Below are 22,480 nucleotides of genomic sequence, written 5' to 3'. Positions count from 1 at the left end.
AAATGAACATTAAAAAGTGTAAATCAAAAGGCTTGCCTGTGTAAAAACAGTGATATCTTGATTTAACAGTAGAAAATAAAGTCTTTGAGTTTGAATCAAGTTTAATCTCCATGAGAGTGAATTATACCTACATCAGTTTTGTTACATTGAATCAGAGGAGAAGGTTGAAATGATACCCACTTCTGGGCTCATCAGACATCCCGGGGTGGGAATTCAGTTTTGGAAGCTACTCTTTAAAGGACATTGACTAGCTAACCAGAATACATCCTCGGTTGATATATCTGGTGTTTTAGAATCAAGGCCATTGAAACTAACTCAGTGAAAATGATAATGACAGTAATCGTAGCAACTAAGGTTTCTTGAGCCCTTATCATGTGTCAGACACTACCCTAAGCCTGATATAAGGATTATCACAATTAATCTTATAGCAACCTAATTAGGTATTGTTGTTATCTTCCCATTACAAAATAGAAAATGGAAGTGTGGAAGGTTAAATAACTTGTCCAGATCAACACACACGCACGCATACACACACATACACACACTCCAGCTCATAAATGGCGGGGCAAGGATGCCAGTCCAGATCTAGTCACTGTAGCCACTAACTTGTACTAGAGAAAGGAAGATGTTGAATTGATTTGTTGGTCAGTTATCCAAAAGCCTGTCATGGGAAGGGTGTTGTTAGGAGTTGGTAAGAGTAGTAAAGACCAAGGTTCAATCCAGAGAGCAAACTTCCTTCTAGCATGTTTCATCAGAAAGGGATTTATTATAGAGTTTTTAGTGGATCACAGAATCTTTGGAGGCAGGAAGGGTCTAAGAAAACAAGCTCTAAGTCTGATTTCCAGGGGTTAATACTAGAGCTACATGAAAGAGCCAAGATGTTGCAGCTTTTGCCACATGAGCCTGTGGGGAAGGCACTGTGACGACAGCCTACACCACTCCCACTCACTCTGTGAGCAGTTCACCCTCTCCGAGAACTGAGTTCTAGTGTCAGATCTCAGGCAGATACCTCTGATCGATGCGACCTGAATCACATCTGCAACCCCAGTTTGTAAAGAAGTCAGGAAATGCCACTTTGGGCTTTTGTGGCTTCTCTGGTTTCAGGAAGAGACACAGTAGGAATAGAATAGATGCTCAGCAAGCCATCCACACTCTCCAGTGCAAGAGGGCAGGTGACGAACACGAATCACATCATCTCAGTGACAGATGCTATCCCTCTTTTTTGGCCCTTGTTTCATTTAAACTTAGACAAAAGCTCCAGAGAGACAAAACGCAATGAAGCATTCCCCCTAATTTATAATTGTCCAAAAATGGATCTGAATATTCCTGTGGAAGTAGTGATTCCCCATCACTGGAGCCACTGATGCCTGGTCGGTATCACCACCTGGTTGCAGGTGGAACTTGGACTCTAAGGTTTCTCTCCCAGGCCTTCAGGATCTGAGATCCTGCGGTAGGTGCCAAGATGAGGAGCAGACCCCTGAATGAGTAGATATTATGTAGATGAGAAATTAAAAGAAAGATATCAGTCTAAAGACAAAGGCCTGACAGGTGGCAATTTTCAGTGTTATCACCTAAAAATATAAAAAGGTTTAATCACCTAATATGATTTTTACTGTTTTAAATCTAAAGAATTTTATTCCATTGCAAAAGACCTCTCCAGCTAGTTAATACACTTATGTGAATTATTCAGATAATCGACTGAAACCCCATACTTTTCTGTGCAGAATCTAATTGAATATATATTTACTGAAGGTCCTAAAGTATCTATAAGGACTTGGAAAAACAGAGGAGTTCATGATATGTTTTTGCATTTATTTTAGGCCAAACAACTTTTGTGTTTCTAAGCTAATAGCAAGTCAGATACATGCAGTTTCTTGTTAAATATTAATTGAAAATAAAGTCTTTGAGTGTTTTTGCCATAATTTATTTAAACTCTTAAAGGTTTAGACATAACTTCTCTACTGCCTCTCCTTATTTTATAAAGCCCATAGTATCCTTTGTCTTTATTTTCCAGTTTCTTATCTGTCTTGTTTCCCATTCTTCTATTATAAATTTTGGGCTCCCCAGCATATATCAAGATGTTCACTTCTAACACTCAAGAATGCACCTATTTATACAGAATACTATAAATATTATTTAGCATCTGTTTCTAGATCCCTGGGCTTCCCTTGTGGCTCAGCCGGTAAAGAATCCGTCTGCAATGCGGGAGACCTGGGTTCGATCCCTGGGTTGGGAAGATCCCCTGTAGAAGGGAAAAGCTACCCACTCCAGTATTCTGGCCTGGAGAGTTCCATGGACTCTGTAGTCCATGGGGTCGCACAGAGTCGGACACGACTGAGCGACTTTCATTTGGGCTTCCCTGGTGGCTCAGGTAGTAAAGAATCTGCCTGCAATGCGGAGACTCAGGTTTGATCCCTGCATTGGGAAGAACCCCTGGAGGAGGAAATGGCAACCCACTCCAGTATTCTTGCCTGGAGAATCTCATGGACAGAGGAGCCTGGAGGGCTACGGTCCACGGAGTTGAAAAAAGTCGGACACAACTGAAGTGACTTGGCACGGCACTAGATCCCAAGGGAAATAAATTCGTATATACATTAAACTTTATTTCTGTTGCTCTTAGTCATGGCTCTCAAAGTGTAGCTCAGGAACTTCTAGGAAGTCCTAAGACCCATTTAGGGACTTGTGAAGTCAAAATTCTTTTATAAATAATACTGAGATGTTATTTGCTTTTTCTCGCTGTCATTCTCTCATGAGTATACAATGGAATTTTTCAAATGCTACGTAATATTTGATCACTCTAATGTTAACATGTCATGAATTTATTATTATTTCCAAATGAATATCTCTTATTGTTTAATTCAAGTATAGTTGATATAATATATAATTTATAGGTGTACAGTATCAGTTCAGTCGCTCAGTCATGTCTGACTCTGAGACCCCATGAACCGCAGCATGCCAGGCCTCCCTGTTCATCACCAACTCCCGGAGTTTACCCAAACTTATATCCATCGAGTCAGTGATGCCATCCAACCATCCTCTCTCATCCCCTTCTCCTCCTGCCTTCAATCTTTCCCAGCATCAAAGTTTTTTCCAATGAGTCAGTTTGCATCAGGCAGCCAAAGTATTGGAGTTTTAGCTTCAGCATCAGTCTTTCCAATGAATATTCAGGACTTATTTCCTTCAGGATGGACTGGTTGGATCTCCTTGCAGTCCAAGGGTGTATAATATAGTGATTCACAATTTTTAAAGGTTATGCTCCATTTATGATTATTCTAAAATATTAGCTGTATCCCCTGTGTAATACATCATTGTAGCTTATTTTATACATAATAGTTTATACCTCTACCTCTACATTGCCCCTGCCCCCTTCCCTCTCATTGCTGGTAAATACTAATCTATTCTCTGTATCCATGAATCTGTTTCTTTTTTGTTAGAGTCACTAGTTTGCTTTATTTTTTATATTTCATGCGTGATATCATACAGTATTTATTTTTCTCTGTCTTATTTCACTTAGCATAATACCTTCCAAGTTTATTCACATTGCCACACATGGCAAAATTTTCCTCCCTTTTATGGCCAAATAGTGTACCACATTCCATTGTGTACCACAACTTCTTTATCTATTCATCTGTTAATGGACACTTAGTTTGCTTCCCTATCTTGGCAATTTTCAATAATTCTACCATTAACATGGGGATACACGTATCTTTTCAAATTAGTGGTTTGATTTTTTTCAGATATATTACCTGGAGTGGAATAGCTGGGTCATATGAAAAAGTTATATTTTTAGTTTTTTGAGAAAACTCCATATTATTTTCCAGAATGGCTATACCAGTTTGTATGTTTATTTATTTGGCTGCACCCGGTCTGAGTTGTGGCAAGCTGGATCTAGCTCCCTGAGTAGGGCTTGAACCCAGGTCTCCTGTATTGAGAGTTAGAAAGATTTAGCCACTGGGCCACCAGTAGAATCCTGACTATACCCGTTTAAATTCCAAACGACAGTATATGAGAGTTCTTTTTCCTCTACATCCTGATTACATTCCTCTACGTTTGATTACAGAAATGATGACAGGTGTGAGGTGGTATCTAATTATGGTTTTGATTTGTATTTCCCTGATGATTAGCAGTGTTGGCCATCTTTCCATATGCCTGTTGGCCATCTGCCTTTCCTCTTTGGAAAAATGTCTATTCAGGTATTCTGCTCATTTTTTAATCAGGTTTTTTTTAAAATATTGAGTTGTATAAGATGATAATATATCTTGGATATCAACTTCTTAACAGTCATATCATTTGCAAACATTTTCTTCCATTCAGCAGGTTGACTTTTCATTTTGTCAATGGTTTCCTTTGCTATGCCAAAGAAATGAAGTTTAATTAGGTCCAATTTGTTTATTTTTGCTTTTACTTCCTGGCTTTAGAAGACAGATCCAAAAAACAATTTTGCTATGATTTATGTCAAACACTGTTCTGCCTATGCTTTCCTCTAGGAGTTTTCAGTCTTACATTTAGGTCTGTAATCCATTTTGCATTTATTTTTGCATACAGTGTGAGGAAGTGTTCTAATCTCATTGTACACATAGCTATCCAGTTTTCCCAGCACTCTTCAAGACTGTCTTTCTCCATTGTATATTTTTGCCTTTGTTGTCATAGATTAAGTGACCCTAAGTAACTGAATTTATTCCTAGGCTCTATATTCTGTTCCATTAATCTATGTGTCTGTTTTTGTGCCACTACCATACTATTTTGATTATTGTGGCTTTGTAATATAGTCTGAAATCAGGGAGCATGATTCCTTTCAGGTCTGTTCTTCTTTCCCAAGAATGTTTTAGCTATTCAGGCTCTTTTGTGTTTCCATTCATATTTTAAAATTATTTGTTTTAGTTCTGTGAAAAATGTCTTTAGTATTTTGGCAGAGATTATATTGAATATGTAGCTTGCCTTCAGTAGTGTGGTCATTTAAACCATTTTTTCTTCCCAAGAACACAGTATGTCTTAACATATTCTCAATTTTAATTTCTAAAATGGTAAAATTTGATAGATATGACCCACACACGAAAAATGCTCTTTGAGATCTTCAGTAATGTTTAAGATTTCCTGAAACCAAAATGTTTAAAAACTGTTGCTGTGGGGAAATGATTCTCAGCTGGGAGATGGCAGTATTGCCCCTTTGGTATTTTAGAAATTTGTAGGGAAATTAAGTTGCCATGATGATTGGGGAGCACTATTTGTATTGGGTGTTGGGGACACTAACTGTCTTTTAAAAAATTAGACAATAATAAATAGTGACACTAATAGACAACTAGACATAAATAGTGAAAATTGTCCCATGTCCTGCATGACTAATTGTAGACACTAATATAGCTTTAAAATCTGTTTCATGATTATCTGACTCTAGATTGCACTCTTAAACATATATTACTAACTCAAGTCTTGTTGATGGCTGCCACTTAACACCAAAGACCTTAGAATTACCTCCAAGGTACTTCATGACCCGGTTCCCTGTTACAACCCTGACATGTTTATTCTTCCTGTTGCTCACTGTGCCCCACTATCAGAGTCCCAGAGGACACCAGACTTTTTCTGTGGCTCCTCCCACTGCCTGGAGCACCTTTCTCCTGATATCCACTTAGCTACTTCTTCACTTCCTTCAGTCCTTTGCTTCGGCTTCCCTTACCAGTGAGGTCTACTCCAGACACCATAATTAAATATATAAACTGTGACCTTCCCCCGCACTCTTCAAACCCCTTATCTGGCTCTATCTTTTCTGTTTTCTGCTAACATACATCACTCTATCATACAATATATTCTACTTATTAATTATGTTCAATATCCATCCTCTTTCTCCTCTCTCCCCACTGCAAGCAAGTTCTAGGAGAGCAGAGGCCTTATTTTGCTTTTCATCTGTGAATCAGTCAGTCATGTCCAACTCTTTGTGACCCCATGGATTCCAGCCCACCAGGCTTCTCTGTCCATGTGCTTCTCCAGGCAAGAATATTGGAGTGGGTAGCCAGTTCTTCATGACCTGGCAAAGAGCAGATACTCAATAAATATTTGTTGAATAAATCTTTTAACACTAAAAATTTGTTAAATAAATAAATGTATGACTTAGTTGTATACAACTTTCTATTTAGTCCTCTGAATAATAGCATTAAAGCATCATATTAAATGTTGAAATCACTTATGGGTTAGTTTTATTATATTTCAGAATAGTGAGAGGAGGGCATTACAAAATCTTCAATATGAGGAAAGACCTAGTGGACCAAGAACCACAAAATTAGAGGGCCTATTTTTTCTGCCACTATGACACCTGCTTCATGACTTAACTAAGAAAAGAGAAGCCCTATTATTATTACTCAGTCTGGAGCCAGACCCAGTGGGAACCTAGTAAAGAGGGTCAGCTAATGTAATTATACCAACCAGACGTTTAAAACATATTGAGGTCAGTCAATGAAAAAAGCTAAGGTCAAAGCCTCACCTCCAGTGATAAGGAGAGGATTGGAAGATGCCTCCAATGTAGGCTGCTCTTTATTTTGGTGGATCCTATGGGGTTCCCTCAGCTATAACATTGTTATATGCTAGGATTTAATTCCAGTTTATAAAAAGATGGCAACCTTGATTATAATTTTTTAAGATTAATTATAACCATTTTGAGTTGTAGCAACTGAGGACGTCAAACCAATGAGCTTGATTTGTGCCAGGTAGCCCCAAATAAAAGGCCCCTGTGGGAATGAATTGCTTTCAGTGCTACTGAAAGCCTCTGTCTTTTCAGAGACATGCCAACAAAGAGGTGGTCACAGGGCCTCCACACGCAAACATTTTTATAACACATCACACCCAGCAAACGGTGCTCCTTGTCAGCAGCCAAATGACCTTGGACACAGCCCACCGCTGATGGACTGGGATTGACCTTCTATTCTGGGAGCAGGAATATCATTCAGTATCTCTTGAGTGGCCTCAATGCTCAAACCAGTTGTCTCCATGAACTCGAGTCATCTGCTTGCCCACAAAACAGGGGTGGTGCTGACTTCGCCACAGTTCTTTGTAAATATGTCAGTGTGGTGACCTCAGAGAGCCAGAGCTAGGAGTGAGAGAGAATTAGCCAGTCAGCACACCCTGTTTAACCCTGACTGCCAGTTTGAAGATTGCCAGAAGAGATGCCCATTGGAGACTTTTCTGACCTTTATTTTTATGGTTATAGAAATGTCTTTCCACCATAAGAAGACTTGAAGTAATACAGTAGATGCTTCAAAATCTGTTACAGGTTTATTTTTATGAGTCAAGGTGAAATAGTCTCCTCCTAATTTTAATTCTCTTGGGAGATTTTCTTCCTTATAAAATTTCGTAGGAAAAAAAAAAAGATAGCCCTTAGTATTAAACCAGATTATGGAGAAATGCATCAGTCCTAACAATATTTGTAAGTATCTATCTTAGGGGTTTCCCAGGTGACCCAGTGGTAAAGAACTCACCTGCCAATTCGGGAGACGCAAGAGGTATGGGTTTGATCCCTGGGTGGGGAAGAACCCCTGAAGTGGGAAATGGCAACCCACTCCCGTATTATAATTGTTATATAATATAGATCTAGGTTTTGTGTTACCCTATTAGAAAGACCCCATTAAAGGGATATACAAAAAGATATAAACTAAATATTCCTTAACACAAATCTTAAAGTCCTTCACTTCTAAAATTGCTGGTGACAGAGAGGTGTAACATAGATCACCAGAGTCATCTCCATCAGGAAAAAGTCTTCATTTTATTTTCCCCTTCCTGTTCTAGACTCAGAGGATGATACACTTCCTTTGCACTCTTTACTCACCTTCATTATAGCACTCACAACGCTGCATTATTATTGTACATTTATGTGTCTGTTGTGCCTACTAAATTGTGTGTGTTTTGAGAGCTGGACCGTGTCTTTTTGTTGTTGTTGTTTTTTAAATGGGCTAAGGGCTGCTTTAACCCATTTGTTTTATTTTAGATTAATACTCATTTCTTAGAGCTGTCTTGGGTTTTCAGACTATGCCTTAATCATACTTAGAATTCTGGGGAGAGGCAAGCAGACACTCGATAAGTAATGAATAGCTTCAAAATGTGTTCCTGCAACTCTCTAGAAATCATTGACTGGAAAATGGCCATGCTCTCAAGGAAGGTGAAGATTCTCTTCTAGCTGTCGTGGTGGGTAACACAGACAACCCCCCTGCCCCATCCTCATCCTGCACTGCTGAAATTTCTGTCTTGCATCCAAACCAAAATCTCCAGTTTCCTACACTGGAAAGGAGAGGGATGGGCACTTTTTAGCTAAAATAGTGCAAGTTAAGGGAGAGCTGCTTGGTACCCACAGGTCTGCTTTAGTCTTCTGACAAGAATGAGTAAGAGGGGAACAAGAAATTATATAATCTTTGTTCCCATACACGCATACTCTTCGGATAGCCCCAAATGGCTGGAAACAAAATACACTGCAACTTTGGATGCTGCCTTCATTCCTTGCTCTTCTAGCCTGATGGTATCCAATAAAATGATAACAGGAGCCAGTTCTGCCTCGCTCTCTAGAGCTTTGCAAAGTACCGTGCATCGGTAGACATCAACGCTGATCCTGTAGCCAGTGCCTCTCCTCCAGTACCCTCAGCAAGCAAAGCAGCACATCACAGGGTCTAACCAGAATGACAAAAGGATGAAAAGAAGGAATAATTAAGCAGATAATGAATGGTTAGGTCCATCACTGGTATTTCTGTGATTGTTTTTGTTTGTTTAAGTGGCGTCTAATCAAGATGGCAAAATTTAGGAACTGAAAAGCCAGTCATTTAAAGCATCATTTAGCAAACCAGATAAGCACATCAACTATGTGTAGCCACTTCTTTAAAACAAAACTGTCATGCGGGCTTTCTAGTGGTAAACTCATAGTATTTAATATTGTATGTTTACTCTTATTTTGGTTGCAATTGCTGTTAATTTTTAATTGCCCTTGAATCATGCAATGGCAGAAGGATACTTTCTAAATTAGTCAAAAATAGCATGGTGTATAAAGACCTAATGTTGGCATCCATACTGATAACTGTAAAAACATAACTTTTTAGAAAGAAAGGATGAATGGAAGCTAAAGATAAAATGGCCTTACCTAAATATTCCTCTTCTGGAGTCCAGAAATAACTAGTCAGAGCACTTTGTTGAATACTTCTTCTCCTTGCAAAAGGAGACTGACTTGGCTAAGTTCAATAGATTGTTTTCCATTTCCAAATAATAATATCAGGCATAATAGATTATTCAATATTGATATCTGAAAATTCTGTTGGTTCTACCATCAACCTATATGCAGAATCTGATCACTTTATGTCACCCGGTTTATTGTAAAATCCTCCTAACTAACTCTTCTCCCTATCTCCTTCATTGTCCCCTCTCTACCTTATTTTCCAAATGGCAGCCATCAGGTCCTGTTGCATCTCAACCCAGATCCCGCCAAAACCTTTCCCTAGCACTTGGAATGAAAGCAAACCCCTCCAGAGACTGGCCACCCTCCCTGTGCCTCTCCAACTGTGTCGTCTACTACTCCTTTCCACTCCCCATCCATTCCTCCAGTCACACGAGCTTTCTGGAAACACCAGGCGCAGTCACTTCTCTGGCCGAGGGTCACTCTCCTGCCTCTTTCATTTCTTTGCCTGCTTGTTGCTTTCTCACTGAGACCTGCTCTGGCCGCCCTTTTTAAGGCTGTACATATATAGCAGCACTCCTTACCTCCTCATTGATCTTCTCAACTTAATTTTTCTCTATAGTACTTAGCACTTTCTAAAATACTCTCACATGTTCTTATCCATTGTCTTTCTTCTGCAATGCAAACTCTGCAAGTTCAGCGGTTTTTAAAGTTGTTTTATGCATGTCTGTGTCCTCAGCACATAGAAGATGCCTGGTATGTGGTAAGCAATAAGCATTTGTTGAATAAATAGATCTACAGACAAGACATTACCCAGCCTTTCCATGGGTGTGACTTACTAAATACTGAGATATGGCACAGTTGAGGCTTCCCTGGTGGTTCAAGTGGTAAAGAATCTGCCTGTAGTTCAAGAGACCTGGATTCGATCCCTATGTCAGGAAGCTCCCCTGGAGAAGGAAATGGCAGCTCACTCCAGTATTCTTGCCTGGAGAATCCCATACACAGAAGAGCCTGGCAGGCTACCGTCCATGGAGTCACAAAGAGTCAGACATGACTGAGCAACTAAGGGGTAGATCAAGAGCTCTAAGCATCATGTTGTTTTCAAACCTGAGTTTGAATGATAGTTTTACTACAACCTGCATGACCTGGTGAGTTATATAATTATCCAGCCTCAGTTTCCCCTCTGTAAACAGAAAGAGTAAAAGCATCTTTCTTATAGAGGAATCATAAAATTTTTTGAGCAAATGAATGAAAACATTATGCTGGGCTTACAATAACTCAGAAAATGCCTGCAATTATTGCAGTAACTATTATTATTGCCCTTATTATTGCTATATTTTATTGAGGCCCTTGCTAGTATACCAGACATTTTACTACTTATATTATCTATTATCTACAAGGGACCGTTACTGTCACTGTTGAAGGGATATGGGAACTGGCCCAGAGTCCCCAAGTGAGTCTTCAGTCCCAGCTTGCTCTGCCTCCAAAGTTTAGGCCCTTCCTCCCAGACCACTGGCCTTTCAAATTGGACTTTAATGCCATGCCCCAAGCTCTGGAAGTACTTAGAATATTTGAGGATGCAAGATATATAGCTCAAGTAAAGAACTTGAAGGAACTTGAGATTGGAGATGAAGAACTATATGGCATACCGTATGATGGGCTTCCCAGGTGGCACAGTGGTAAAGAACCCGCCTGCAAGGCAGGTTAGATGTAAGAGACACAGGTTTGATCTCTGGGTTGGGAAGATCCACTGGAGGAGGGCATGGCAACCCACTCCAATATTCTTGCCTGGAGAATCTCATGGATGGAGGAGCCTGGTGGGCTCCAGTCCATAGAGTTGCAAAGAGTCAAACACAGCTGAAGCAACTGAACACACACGTACATGCCATATAACATGAATTTTAATAGATACTGAAAAGACTTCAAAAGTGGGTTAAATTTGGGAAGAAGTTTTTGGAAAAATGAAAATAGCCTTTACATGGATGAGTTCCTGTCACTGATTACAGTCTTTAAAATGACCATAAGCATAAGAATAATAGATTTCAGATTGGGAAAAATCAGTATAAATCAAAACATGTTTGGTCTTTCTTAGGCAAAAGGCTTTCTTTTTTAATGTAATCACCATTCTGTTCTGCATATTGTCTAACATGGTCTCTTAAAAATTACACTGCTTGCCCATTTCAAGTTATAAGGTAGGTGCTGATAGGAGAATGTCTTTGACATTGATGGTATGCCACTGGAAGTTTGAATAGCAAAATGACTGAGAAGTGGCTTTAGAAGACTCTTGCACTGTTTTTGGTGTAGAAATGTCTCTAGTTCTTTAACAAGTTTATTCTGATAGAAAAGAGTAACTGAGGGGTTAAGTAATGTGGTGATAGATGGCTGGTACTGGTTTTCCCTAAAATGGTTTTGAGAAATAATCAACTAAATAGCGAGAAAATATGGATTGCCCCTACCTCATAGACATAGGGTTTGATAAATACATTAGTTTCTTATCAGAATATGAATAATAACACTAAGCACAGATTTTGTTTCTTTCTAATCCTTTGGCCAACCACTGACCTAGGTCTTCTATTGTCAGCAAATAAGGATATAGTAACAAAGATGATGATTTGGGAGACTTTCCATGGGGTTGGTTGAAAGTATTATACTCAGTCTTATTGTTGTTGTTTAGTTGCCCAGTAGAGTCCAACTCTGCTTACACAACTGAATATAATTTCCTGTGGGAAAAAGTCAACATTTTCATCCTTTGTTCATAGAAGTTTAAAGTAAACTTTTTCAGTATAGATTTCAGTCTCTAGAGTTTGTTCTTGTGTTTTGTTATTGGAGAAGTGGTAGTTTTGACTGAATCTATCACACATTGTTGATCATTCGAGGGCAAGTGAAACCAAGTTAATTGAAATAGAATAGTATTAACAATTGAAGTAAAGTAAGTGAAAATGAGGGAACAAAAATACCAAGAAGTGCTATTTTTTTGTACTTATTTTTACTGGTTAAGATTAATATGAATGTACGTGTGTTGAAGAAAAATTACAAGAAAGTCCAAGGAAGTGTGAGAGTTATATTTGTCTTTTAAGTGTTTCTGAAGTTTATTGTTTCATCTAAAGTGGAAGTGAAGTAGGTATTCCTTTGTCATAGATTTCATCATAAATATGGTTTTAATATTCTCTCTGCTTGGTATATGTAGAGATATTTTCTCTCTCCAAACCTTTTATAAACTAGTTGAGGTTATAGTTTATGTGCTGTGTTCTTTTGTTCATACCATAGTACCCAGCACAAAGCTAGGTGGAAAGACAATGTTTAATATGAGTCTTAAGACTAACTAAGGTTTTGAAAACTAACCTACTTTTCATGCTTTTACCTAAATTCTCTGGGACAAAATAAAGTTGACATGGCAAATGAAACCTACTATAAGGTGTTTTAATGAAGAAAAAATTTTTGAATACTGTCTTTCATGGCATGTATAAGGTACAAATAAGGTTGGTAGCAGGTAGGGGGAGAGGAGTGAAGAATGTGGGGGAAAAAAATACAGATCCAAAATCGGGGATGAAATTTTCACCAGACCTGAAAGACTTTCAGTTCTCTATTCTTTATTGAAAATTAATCCCAAGACCAAAAATTGAAAAGACTACCATAATGTTAAATTATGCAGTTATCATGGGCTATATGAGGCCACCGAACTAACACACACATATTAAATCTCTTTTTTAATGTAAAATTAATAAAGAGGTAAATTAAAAGGTAAGTCAAAGTTAAAGGTAAGTCAAAGTTTGTACAGCTCATTTTCAAAATTACAATATGGAAAGTAAATACACTGCTGTGTGGGAATACACAGCTTATCTGTCCTTGCTAGCTAATGAATTCTTTCCTATTAAATTTTAATAGGAAAATCTTCAATGATATTTAAGCTTTCACAGAAGTGTAAACTACTGTGACTACAATTCACAATGCATTTAAAACAATTATTCTTTATCATTAAAGTTAATAATATGCACATTAACCTCTTATGTAGTCTAAATCAATATTGTCGTTTAAAAGATATGACCTCTGGACAGCTTTGTCTAAATATTGATTTCATTGTCATTTGTATAAGGTATCAAACAAATTACATGCTGCACTAATATCATTAATACTGCCCCCATAGAGCCTCTGACTTTACAGGTTCTTGTAATATAGGACATGACATTACAAAAATATTGAGGACATCACAAGATATAATTACCGAATAGATGAGGTTTGACTATGGTTGCGCAGAGTGGCTGTAAACATGTGATAACTTTCAAATCCTTTTCTCTCCATAGACAGAAAAAATACATCTCTTTAGCATGCAGATTGGTTTGTTGAGGTTAAGTTCAAATGGCAGAATTTTTTCTGCCTCAGAGGGTCTAATTTACCTTTTTCTGATGCCATAGATATTTCATAAGAGAATCTAAAGTCAGATTAAAATATTGTAGTTCTGCAATACAGCAGTTTTCCCCAAATAAACTTGTTTAGGAATTTCTATTACAAGTTCCTAGTGACTCAGATGAGTTGGAAAATACATGCAACTTTATGCATGTAAAGTGAAGGGGCTGAACCTTTCAACTGATCATTAAATTAAATAAAACCTGATTTGGGGATGGGCACATATCACATTTGCCCTCATAATTGGCAGTTACAGTATTTATTTTTGTAAAAACAAAATTTGCAAATTAAAATAGCTATATAAATTAGCACTTTAGAACTTTTTTCAAGTTCGAAATTGCTCTGAATCACAATTGTTAACATCATCCTGTTACATCTATTTTAATGTTTGTTTTTTCAATTTTTAAAATTGTACTTTATTTTCTGTTTTCTGTAAGACTTTTTAGAAAAGGGATGTGGTCATGGTCACAATACTGATAGCTGGGGGTGCTATTTACACTAAAACTGTTCCCCCCATATTTCTTGTAGGTAAAAGTGACCCATTTTGTGTGGTTGAGCTGAACAATGATAGGCTGCTAACACATACTGTCTACAAAAATCTCAACCCTGAGTGGAACAAAGTCTTCACATTGTAAGTAGTGGTTATCTTGAGCTCACTTCGAGAATGATACTAAATGATATTTATTTTCGAGATTTTTGTGTTTTTTCTTAACTGATTAACAGTTCAGTGCCTCTGGCCTGCCTTTGCCAGCAATAATGAATTGCATAATTGCATTACCTTCCTGAGCGTGAAACCTGGGGAAAGGGTATGCCATTTTTTTGTGTGTTTATACAGATATTTTTTTTAAGCTGTGCATTTTTTTGACTAAGGATTTTTCTCCCATTAACTGAATTGCCATACTGCTCTTTCCTTTTATACTTTCTATTGAAATTCTCCCCAATTGCATTGACACCAAGGAGGACAAAGCTCTATTTGTTCCATTGCTCAAATCAGCAAACAATCCAGTCTCGGATTCAGCAGATGTTTTAGTTTTGGTTTGTTGCATTTTAGCACAATAAGAACATTAAGTACTGTCCTACTTGCCCCCACCCCCGCCAAAAAAAAAAAAAAAAACCCTTTGAGTTAATTTTCTTTTTGTTTTAAAAAGTTTGTAAATTTTTCCAATCATTCACAGTAAAAGCTGCCAATGCTACTCTGTAGTATCTCCTAAATTTGTGGGTTTTTTTTTTTTTTTAAGCTGGGCTTTAGAAATGAACTCGGAACAAAGGAAAACTCTCCAAATAGAAGTACTCCTTAAAAGTTTTCTAACATAGCTTTATTTTTTTGTATATGAGAAACTGCTAAATTCCTCATTAATTTCTTATAATGTCCTTGCTTAAGATCCAGTAACTAATCAGATTTAATTATCTGACCAATTTATCTTTAAGGAATTTCACATTTTTATAAGACATGAAAGCCTGGTCAGGAGACTTGCACTCCTAAGAAGGTTGTGGAGAGTGTTTTTCTCTGGAATGCATAATTGAATGAATAGGTTTGATTATTATCAAAGCCATTAATTGATTGTGCTCTGATAAAGCCTCTCACATGTGGCTGCAGTCTTTCAGTAATGAATATATTCATTTTTTGTTTTCTCTTAATTCATGTTTTCTTGGTAAACAGTTTGATCAAAGAATAAATGCTGTCAACAATTGGGGTTTATTTTTCTAAAACAAAAATATGAAGAGCTTGCACAGTTGTTTATTAGCATATGTTGTCTTTGGAACATAATAGAGCGCTACTTAATTTCTAAATCCTAGGGTGGTACAATAGCTATCAATGTTACATTTTTTACATTCTGTATTCTGTGTAGTTAATTTTTACTATAAACTTAACAGAAATAAGCTAGCATTTTGATGAGAGCTGGGGATAAAAATTATAATAAAAAAGACAAATGATACAAAATATACTGTGACTCTTGCTGAAATCAAACCTGGGAGTTATAAGTTTGGAGTTATAAGAAGATAGAGTTATAAGAAGATAGAAATTATGTGGGAGTTATAATAAGATAGAAATTATTGTAATAATGAGAAGAAGGCAAAGTCTAAAAAAATCAGTGCAGCTTATTGATTTTTTTTTATAACAGTGATTTATTCTGTGGCCATCCAGATGGAAGTTATATTTTATTGAAAAATTATAACTTAAAATTAAAATTGTATTCAAAGTTCCAAATAATAGAACCATCACTGCTGTCTACTAAGATGCATTGTGGGAAATTCTGTCAGATACCAAGCTGCCCTATGTACGTGTATATGCAAATAGCATACATAAAACACATATACACCGAATCAGCTGGAGCTATCTAAATTTTCAAAAGCATTTGTGTTCTTGTTCCCCACTGATGAAATCTTTTTTTTTTTCCCTTACATATATTTATTTTGCAGCAACATTAAAGATATCCATTCAGTTCTTGAAGTGACCGTGTATGATGAAGATCGGGATCGAAGTGCTGACTTTCTGGGCAAAGTTGCTATCCCCTTGCTGTCCGTAAGTTTTATTCACCTGACACAGAGCTCTGTGCTGCTTTTGCTCAAGGAAGGGAAAAAAAAAAAAAAAAAAGAAGCCCTCAGCTCTATATCTGTCATTTCTCAACCAAGGTCTGTAATAAGAACACTAAAAATTTTAACATACTCGATTCACGGCCATGTTGAATCCCATGATAGTTAATTTTTCCTGACAGACTTGATCCTGGTAATGAACAGGTACTTGTCAGAATTGCCACAGTTGTTTTGGGTTCTCTGTCAGTTTCAGCAGCTGGGGGTCAAAGGTCACTGAGGGAGTGTATTCAGTGGAGACCGCGAGACAGACGGCTGTCATGTCCTTTTCCCGCAGATTCAAAATGGTGAACAGAAAGCCTACGTCTTGAAAAACAAGCAGCTGACAGGGCCAACAAAGGGGGTCATCTATCTTGAAATAGATGTGATTTTTAATGCTGTAAGTCTTAACTTTGGCTTTTTTGTACTGCTAAAGAGTTCAGTTTCATGAAAGCTTTTGTTCCTGATTTGTAGAGAATTTCTGTCATCCCTCATTTTCTCTAAACCTTGATGTATCCTGGAGAATACGCTTGGGCCACTGCCTGGCACACCCACACTTTCTGTTGTAGCTGGCGGCTGCCGCTGCGGCTGTCGGGTAGCCAGTGCCTGCCGGCGTCAGAAATGGAAGCGCGTGCATGTGCCACTGTATACATTTATATTTTATGGGAACCGCAGCCAGGACTTTGAAACTTTAGCAATGATTGCAAATTGAACTGCGTGAAAAACTTGTAAACATTTGTAATATATTCATCCATAACAGACACATATGTTGATGTGTAGGTGAAAGCCAGCTTACGAACATTAATACCCAAAGAACAGAAGTACATTGAAGAGGAAAACAGACTCTCTAAACAGGTAAACAGCAAGGAAAGATGAATCCCTCTGGGAAGCCCTGATTATATCTGTAAAACATCTATGTAAATTCAAATAAACTTTGGAGGTGTGGGGTGGGTGGGGAAAGACTATGGAATGTTTGATCATCTACTGATGTGAATTGGCTCTTTCTTTTCTCCTTTCTTTTCCTCTCTTCCCTTCTTTTCCTTGAAAGATCAAACAAGGACAATACCAAACTAAGTTGAGTGGGGGAGGTCAGAAAGGAAAGGGGATACTGTAGGCTCTGCATAGAATGGATATGTATTCATGCTTTAGCAAAAGAATGATCATTTTGAGCATAAAATACAATTTGATTGCCATGGAATGTGTAAATGAGAACACCAAAAGCTGAGGTTGAAATATACGTCCAGACCACCCACAGGTATGATGCAGGTGTGTGTAAAGCAAGCCCAGCGTAGAGTTCTTCCCTCTAATCCACGAGAGAGGGGGCTCTATCTTTTAAGGGAGACCTTCCTGTTAATTAGATTTTGACTATGATCCTTTAGAAGTGAACTTTTATTGGCATTTTTAGCTCAGGAAATAGAAAATCAGGAACCCTGATTTTCCTATCAGGAAGGAATTTTAGACTTGATATCTTGTAATTAGACTTGTAGCTTTAAATTTGATTTGATATGAAGTTAAGAAAAGAGCACTAAGGTTCCCCTTTTAAAAGTCCAATTAACACAGCTAAAATAAAATATATTTGAGACTCTATAGTTTACAGAACTCATCTGTGTGTGTTAAAATCTTTAATAATTTTCTGTGCTATTAGAAGACCAGAACTACTTTGTTTTTATTCCAGTCACTTCACCAAAAACAGTGGAATCTTTAGTTGTTTAAAGACAGTGCCTGAGGAACAAATGTAATATCTATCTGAATGGAAATACAGATTACATTTTTCCACAGTTATATTTTAAAATAGTAAAACTCTTAAAGGTGATTAGGGGCCAAGAAGGAAACAAATAGGGACACGTTTTATTTTGCCTGAAAGAAATTTTAACTTGTTTAAACTGCTGAGCATGTACATGCTTCTGTATGTACATACATATGCAGATGTTTTCCATATGAGCCCAGTTAACTTTATATAGCTATTTCTTTAAAATACCAGATTAGCATTGAAATATACTTGTAAGTAGCAAAATATTAACCTGCAGACATAATTAATTATTAACATAACTGTATTTAATTTTTTGAACCTGTATCTAGTATATGGGCTGTTTGACTTATAGCTGTAGCCATGTCTTAGTTTTAAATTTTTAATTATAGAAATTCCCATATACCTCTTAATCTTGTTCCATATCTACAGTTTATTTTTTGTCACTTTTTTTTAATTGAGGTGTAATTGATGCACAATATTCTATGTTACAGGTGTACAGTATAGTGATTCACAATTTTTAAAGATTTGTTCCATTTGTCATTACTATAAAATATTGGCTATATTTCTTGTGCTGTACAATATATTCTTGTAGCATATTTTATATATCATAGCTTGTCATATACCTTTTTTAAGGAAATATTTTGTACTTGGTTGCCATACACTTTTCCCTAAATCCAAAATTAGGAAAAAGTAATGAGAAATGTGGGTAAAATTTATTGTGGGAAGGAGAGAGAGGAAGAGGGTAAAAAGAGAAGGGGCATGAGACTATGATAGGAAGAAAGGGAGAGCCTACTGAAATGGTGATAAAATATTCTTTTTTCTATAATAAAGCAATACTTGACAGTTTTTTTCTAAGCCCCTCAATAAAAACATCCCAAGTTAGCAATTTCATTTTGAAATATCTTGAAATGAAAGCATTTAAAGAATTTTAAAAGCACAGGATTTCAGAATTTTTAAATATAAAGTTCTCAGCATTTTAAGTGTCAACAAAAATGTTTTTGATGGTTGGAAATTTTTTTTTCTTTTGAACAGAGGTAACTCAACTTGCATGATAGTACTCTCTATGCAAATATATTTAACTTGGAAATTGCTCTTGTAATTTAGTTCTTCCCACCTTCTCCAGATAAACTTCTTTGCCTCATACCTTGGGAGCCAAATTGCTTGGTATATTCTTACAACTTTATTAACTTTCTGAATGCATATTAAGTCACACTAAACTTGAAGAATTTTGTGGCATATCTGATGAATTTCAGTCTTGCAAATTCTAATAATGGCTTTCATCTTCCTTACAGCTGCTGCTAAGGAACTTTATCAGAACGAAGCGCTGTGTCATGGTGCTCGTAAATGCTGCATACTACGTTAATAGTTGCTTTGACTGGGATTCACCCCCAAGGAGCCTCGCCGCTTTTGTGGTATGATCATACTGTATTACTTACATTGTTATTCATTAAATTCAGTAATCATAGCTGCCTGTTTCTGTGGCTCTAGTTACAGTTATGTCGATGTGGCCATTTTTAACTTCTATTTTGAGATTTGACTGGGCAGATTTGCCGTGGGCAGGAACCTGATGGATTGTTCAAGGTCTGAGTCCAAGAATACATCCCCGCTCCCCGCCTCAGATTTCCGGAATACAAGACATCTCAGCCAATGTGTAATTTTCTCTGTGACAGTTGAAAAGTAAAATTTTACATGTTGCATAATCCCCAAGCCCAATAGCAGGGCCAAGAAAAGTCCTTAGTGTTAAACAAAAACAAAATTAAGAATCTTGATCATCCTCATTTTAATTGTATTTATCCTATAGATAGCTTTTCAAAATATGAAAATCTTTGGCAGTAGAATGCTAGTTGTAATACTTTAAATATGTGAATCACGGTTGGAAGTGAATGTTACCTATGTAAGACACGCTTTATTATTTCTGAGATTTCCAGTTTTTAAAAAGGCATAAGTGAGAATTTGATAGTTCCAGAGTCCTCTGACAACATCCATCCAGTGGCCTTTTACTTTGGTTATTTAAAAATTGTTGATGAGACCAACTTGCAAAAGCTAGAAATTCTGAAAGAATTCTTTCCTCTGTGCTTCAGCTGAGATTTTTCTGCTGTCACATTATTTTTGCGTATTCGGGATTTCAGTTTGAAGTTTAAGTGGAATCATTCTTTTGAAATCTTTCATTTTATTGTCATACTTGTTAGAATATGAGTACTCTTATGTGTCCTTATATTTGCAGGTTTCGCAGACTATGACTTTATCTGGGGGGGGCTTACAAGAAGAGCTTTAATTATAGTAACAAATCAACATTTTAGTATTACCATTCAAATGAGTATAGGCACATCAGTTTAACACTTTGAGCTCTGTCCTCCTCTCAGGCCTTGTATGGGACTTTCATTAATGTCTGAGCACATGGAACAAAGAGTGTGGACGTCCCTTTGTGTTGTGAGTTACCAGAAAGTTAGGCAGCCTGCTTCCCATAGACATGTTGTTGTCTCCTTAAAGAAAGCAACTGTCATCATCATTAAGTTTTAGAAAAGAAAATCTGCCTCTCTCAATATTCTTTTATTTAGCTCTTTCACATGATAAATACACTGGAGTACTGTTAAGCAAACTTTGTTGTTGTTTTTCAGCGTCATAGAGGCACTTTAATGTTAATGAGGGGAAAAAAAAATCACGTTGAGTTTATGTGTGTATTTTATGCCATTACGTCCAGATTCTGGGGGGCCCGTATAGCAGACACAATAATATTCTACCGAGAGTGTCATGCTGCCATCTTTGTTTCTCTCCTTTGTTTCATAGCTATTTATGACATTTGAAAACAGAGAAACCTGTATAATTATATCACTTGTTCAGGAACCTTCATTTTGGATACTTCAGCAATACAGTGTATATAAGTCTTCACAAACTTCATCTGGCTTCTAGAGGTCTCTCCTGTACAATGAATCCAAGATGGTGGACTTTCCTCACAATTTCCTACTGGTTGAAAAAATATTTATCTATCAGCCAGTGAAATTCTGAGAAACCTAGCTACACACTACTTGAGTAATTTCACCATACAGGAGTTCAAATCCACTGGGGAAGAAACGTAGTGATCTCTGTCTTAGCTGGCGGTCAGTTTCTGACAGACTCGATCCTGTGAAACAAGCTGAATGCAAGACGCTTTCAGGAAGGCGGGGCAGGGCAGGCCATAATAAAGGTAGGAAAAGGGACTCCTGACACCGATGGTGAAAAAACAGGCCAGAAACTACAGTGTGAATACATGCTAACAGTAATTTTGAGAAGAAGCAATATTATTAATGGTTTCATTGAAAAAAAGAAGCATTGAATTTCAGTCTGTTGAATGTCATTAAAACAGCAAATAACAACAACCTGCTTCATTTATCTGGACCTGATCCAGGAGTTCCAGGAGAATGGGGGCCCCTCCAGCGTCACCTGCAGAGCAACTAGCCCCTTAGTAGGCTCCTGGTGTAAATGACTGTCTAAATCAATAGACCAACCAATAATCCAGTCAGTCTGAAATATTTTTCTTATGTGGAGAAACTTTCTCAATGATTCCATATAGATAAGAGTTTGCTCTAATAAAGCTAGTGATTAAATGATGATAGGCTTATCTTAATGCCTTTTAGTAATTTTTCCTAGACCTTATATTTAAATTCTAAACTATTTCATAATCGTCCATCCATCATCTCTTTTAACCTCAGATTAAATTCTAATATAAAAAGACCCTTATATAATGATAACCCAATATCTATCACAAATTTATGTGCCAAAATACTTTTCCAGGCACTACAGCATGAAACTGCTTTTCGTGCATTAGTAAATTAAATATTCCCAGGAACCTTATTTGAGGTAGATAGTGTTATTTTCCTGATTTGCAGAGAAAGAAGCTGAGGCACGGAAAAGTTAAGTACCTTGCTCAAAGCCACACAGATATTATTTCCTTTCCAAAAGAGCTTTTAAAATATGTACCTTGTAATCTTAACATCATAATGATTCAGGAAAAAAGAAAACACCGTGGTAGGATTTTTATTCGTCTTCTAGATATTAAATGATGTACTTAAAAATGAAATGTTTCAAAGATCTTATTACATAACCAGAGCCTTTTTAGGACAGTTTATTGAAAAGAACTGCTTTCCATTAGGAGAAGCTATGAGCAGCACCCCATTGTTACAAACATATTGTTCCCATCATTCCCTGTTGATGGATCACGGGTCTATTATTATAATATTGGTTCCACTTGGCCCACTTTTTCATAAATGCAGCTGCCTCATGGAGCACATGCGTTTGTACCATTATGCTGCTTGGTTTTAGGCCCAGATCAGTAAACTTTATAATGTTTAAGTGCCTTTTTTTCCTATCCTGTTTTCTCTTTTCTAATTTAGCATCCAAAAGTCAATGTAAAGTAGTGAGATTTAAACAGAAAAGCAGTCCTTTTTGTCCTGATGTCAGTTACAGTGGAGAGCATGAGAAAGGCAGGTGAAGAGCTGCCCTCGTCTCTTTTTGTGCTACCTGTGTGTTCTGTGGAAGGTTCAAAGCCGGCTGCCTCTATTAGAAACAGAAATCAGCCTGGAAGGTGATGGATGAAATATAAGCAAGCACGTGCCTGGGAATGTCCTTGTTGTTGTGTG

The 22,480-nt window shown here is 37.1% G+C and overlaps 1 protein-coding gene across 9 annotated transcripts in view; it reads left to right on the top strand.

Moving 5' to 3' along the window:
- MCTP1 (multiple C2 and transmembrane domain containing 1) overlaps positions 1-22,480 on the top strand; it is a 545,955-nt gene that overhangs the window by 368,279 nt on the left and 155,196 nt on the right. For 7 of the 9 annotated variants that reach the window (XM_070465823.1, XM_020873018.2, XM_070465826.1 and 4 more), the window contains 5 exons: positions 14,072-14,174; positions 15,965-16,067; positions 16,413-16,514; positions 16,895-16,969; positions 19,157-19,276. In XM_070465823.1, coding sequence (XP_070321924.1) covers positions 14,072-14,174; positions 15,965-16,067; positions 16,413-16,514; positions 16,895-16,969; positions 19,157-19,276 — 503 coding nt within the window. Of the gene's footprint in view, positions 1-14,071; positions 14,175-15,964; positions 16,068-16,412; positions 16,515-16,894; positions 16,970-19,156; positions 19,283-22,480 lie in introns of those variants that run through there. The other 2 variants (XM_070465825.1, XM_070465829.1) reach the window with 2 other exon arrangements.

Source organism: Odocoileus virginianus, chromosome 3, assembly GCF_023699985.2.
Source record: "Odocoileus virginianus isolate 20LAN1187 ecotype Illinois chromosome 3, Ovbor_1.2, whole genome shotgun sequence".
Lineage (NCBI taxonomy): Eukaryota > Metazoa > Chordata > Mammalia > Artiodactyla > Cervidae > Odocoileus > Odocoileus virginianus.
The sequence above is the reverse complement of the archived record's forward strand: the minus strand, read 5'-3'. Positions and strand labels throughout refer to the sequence as shown.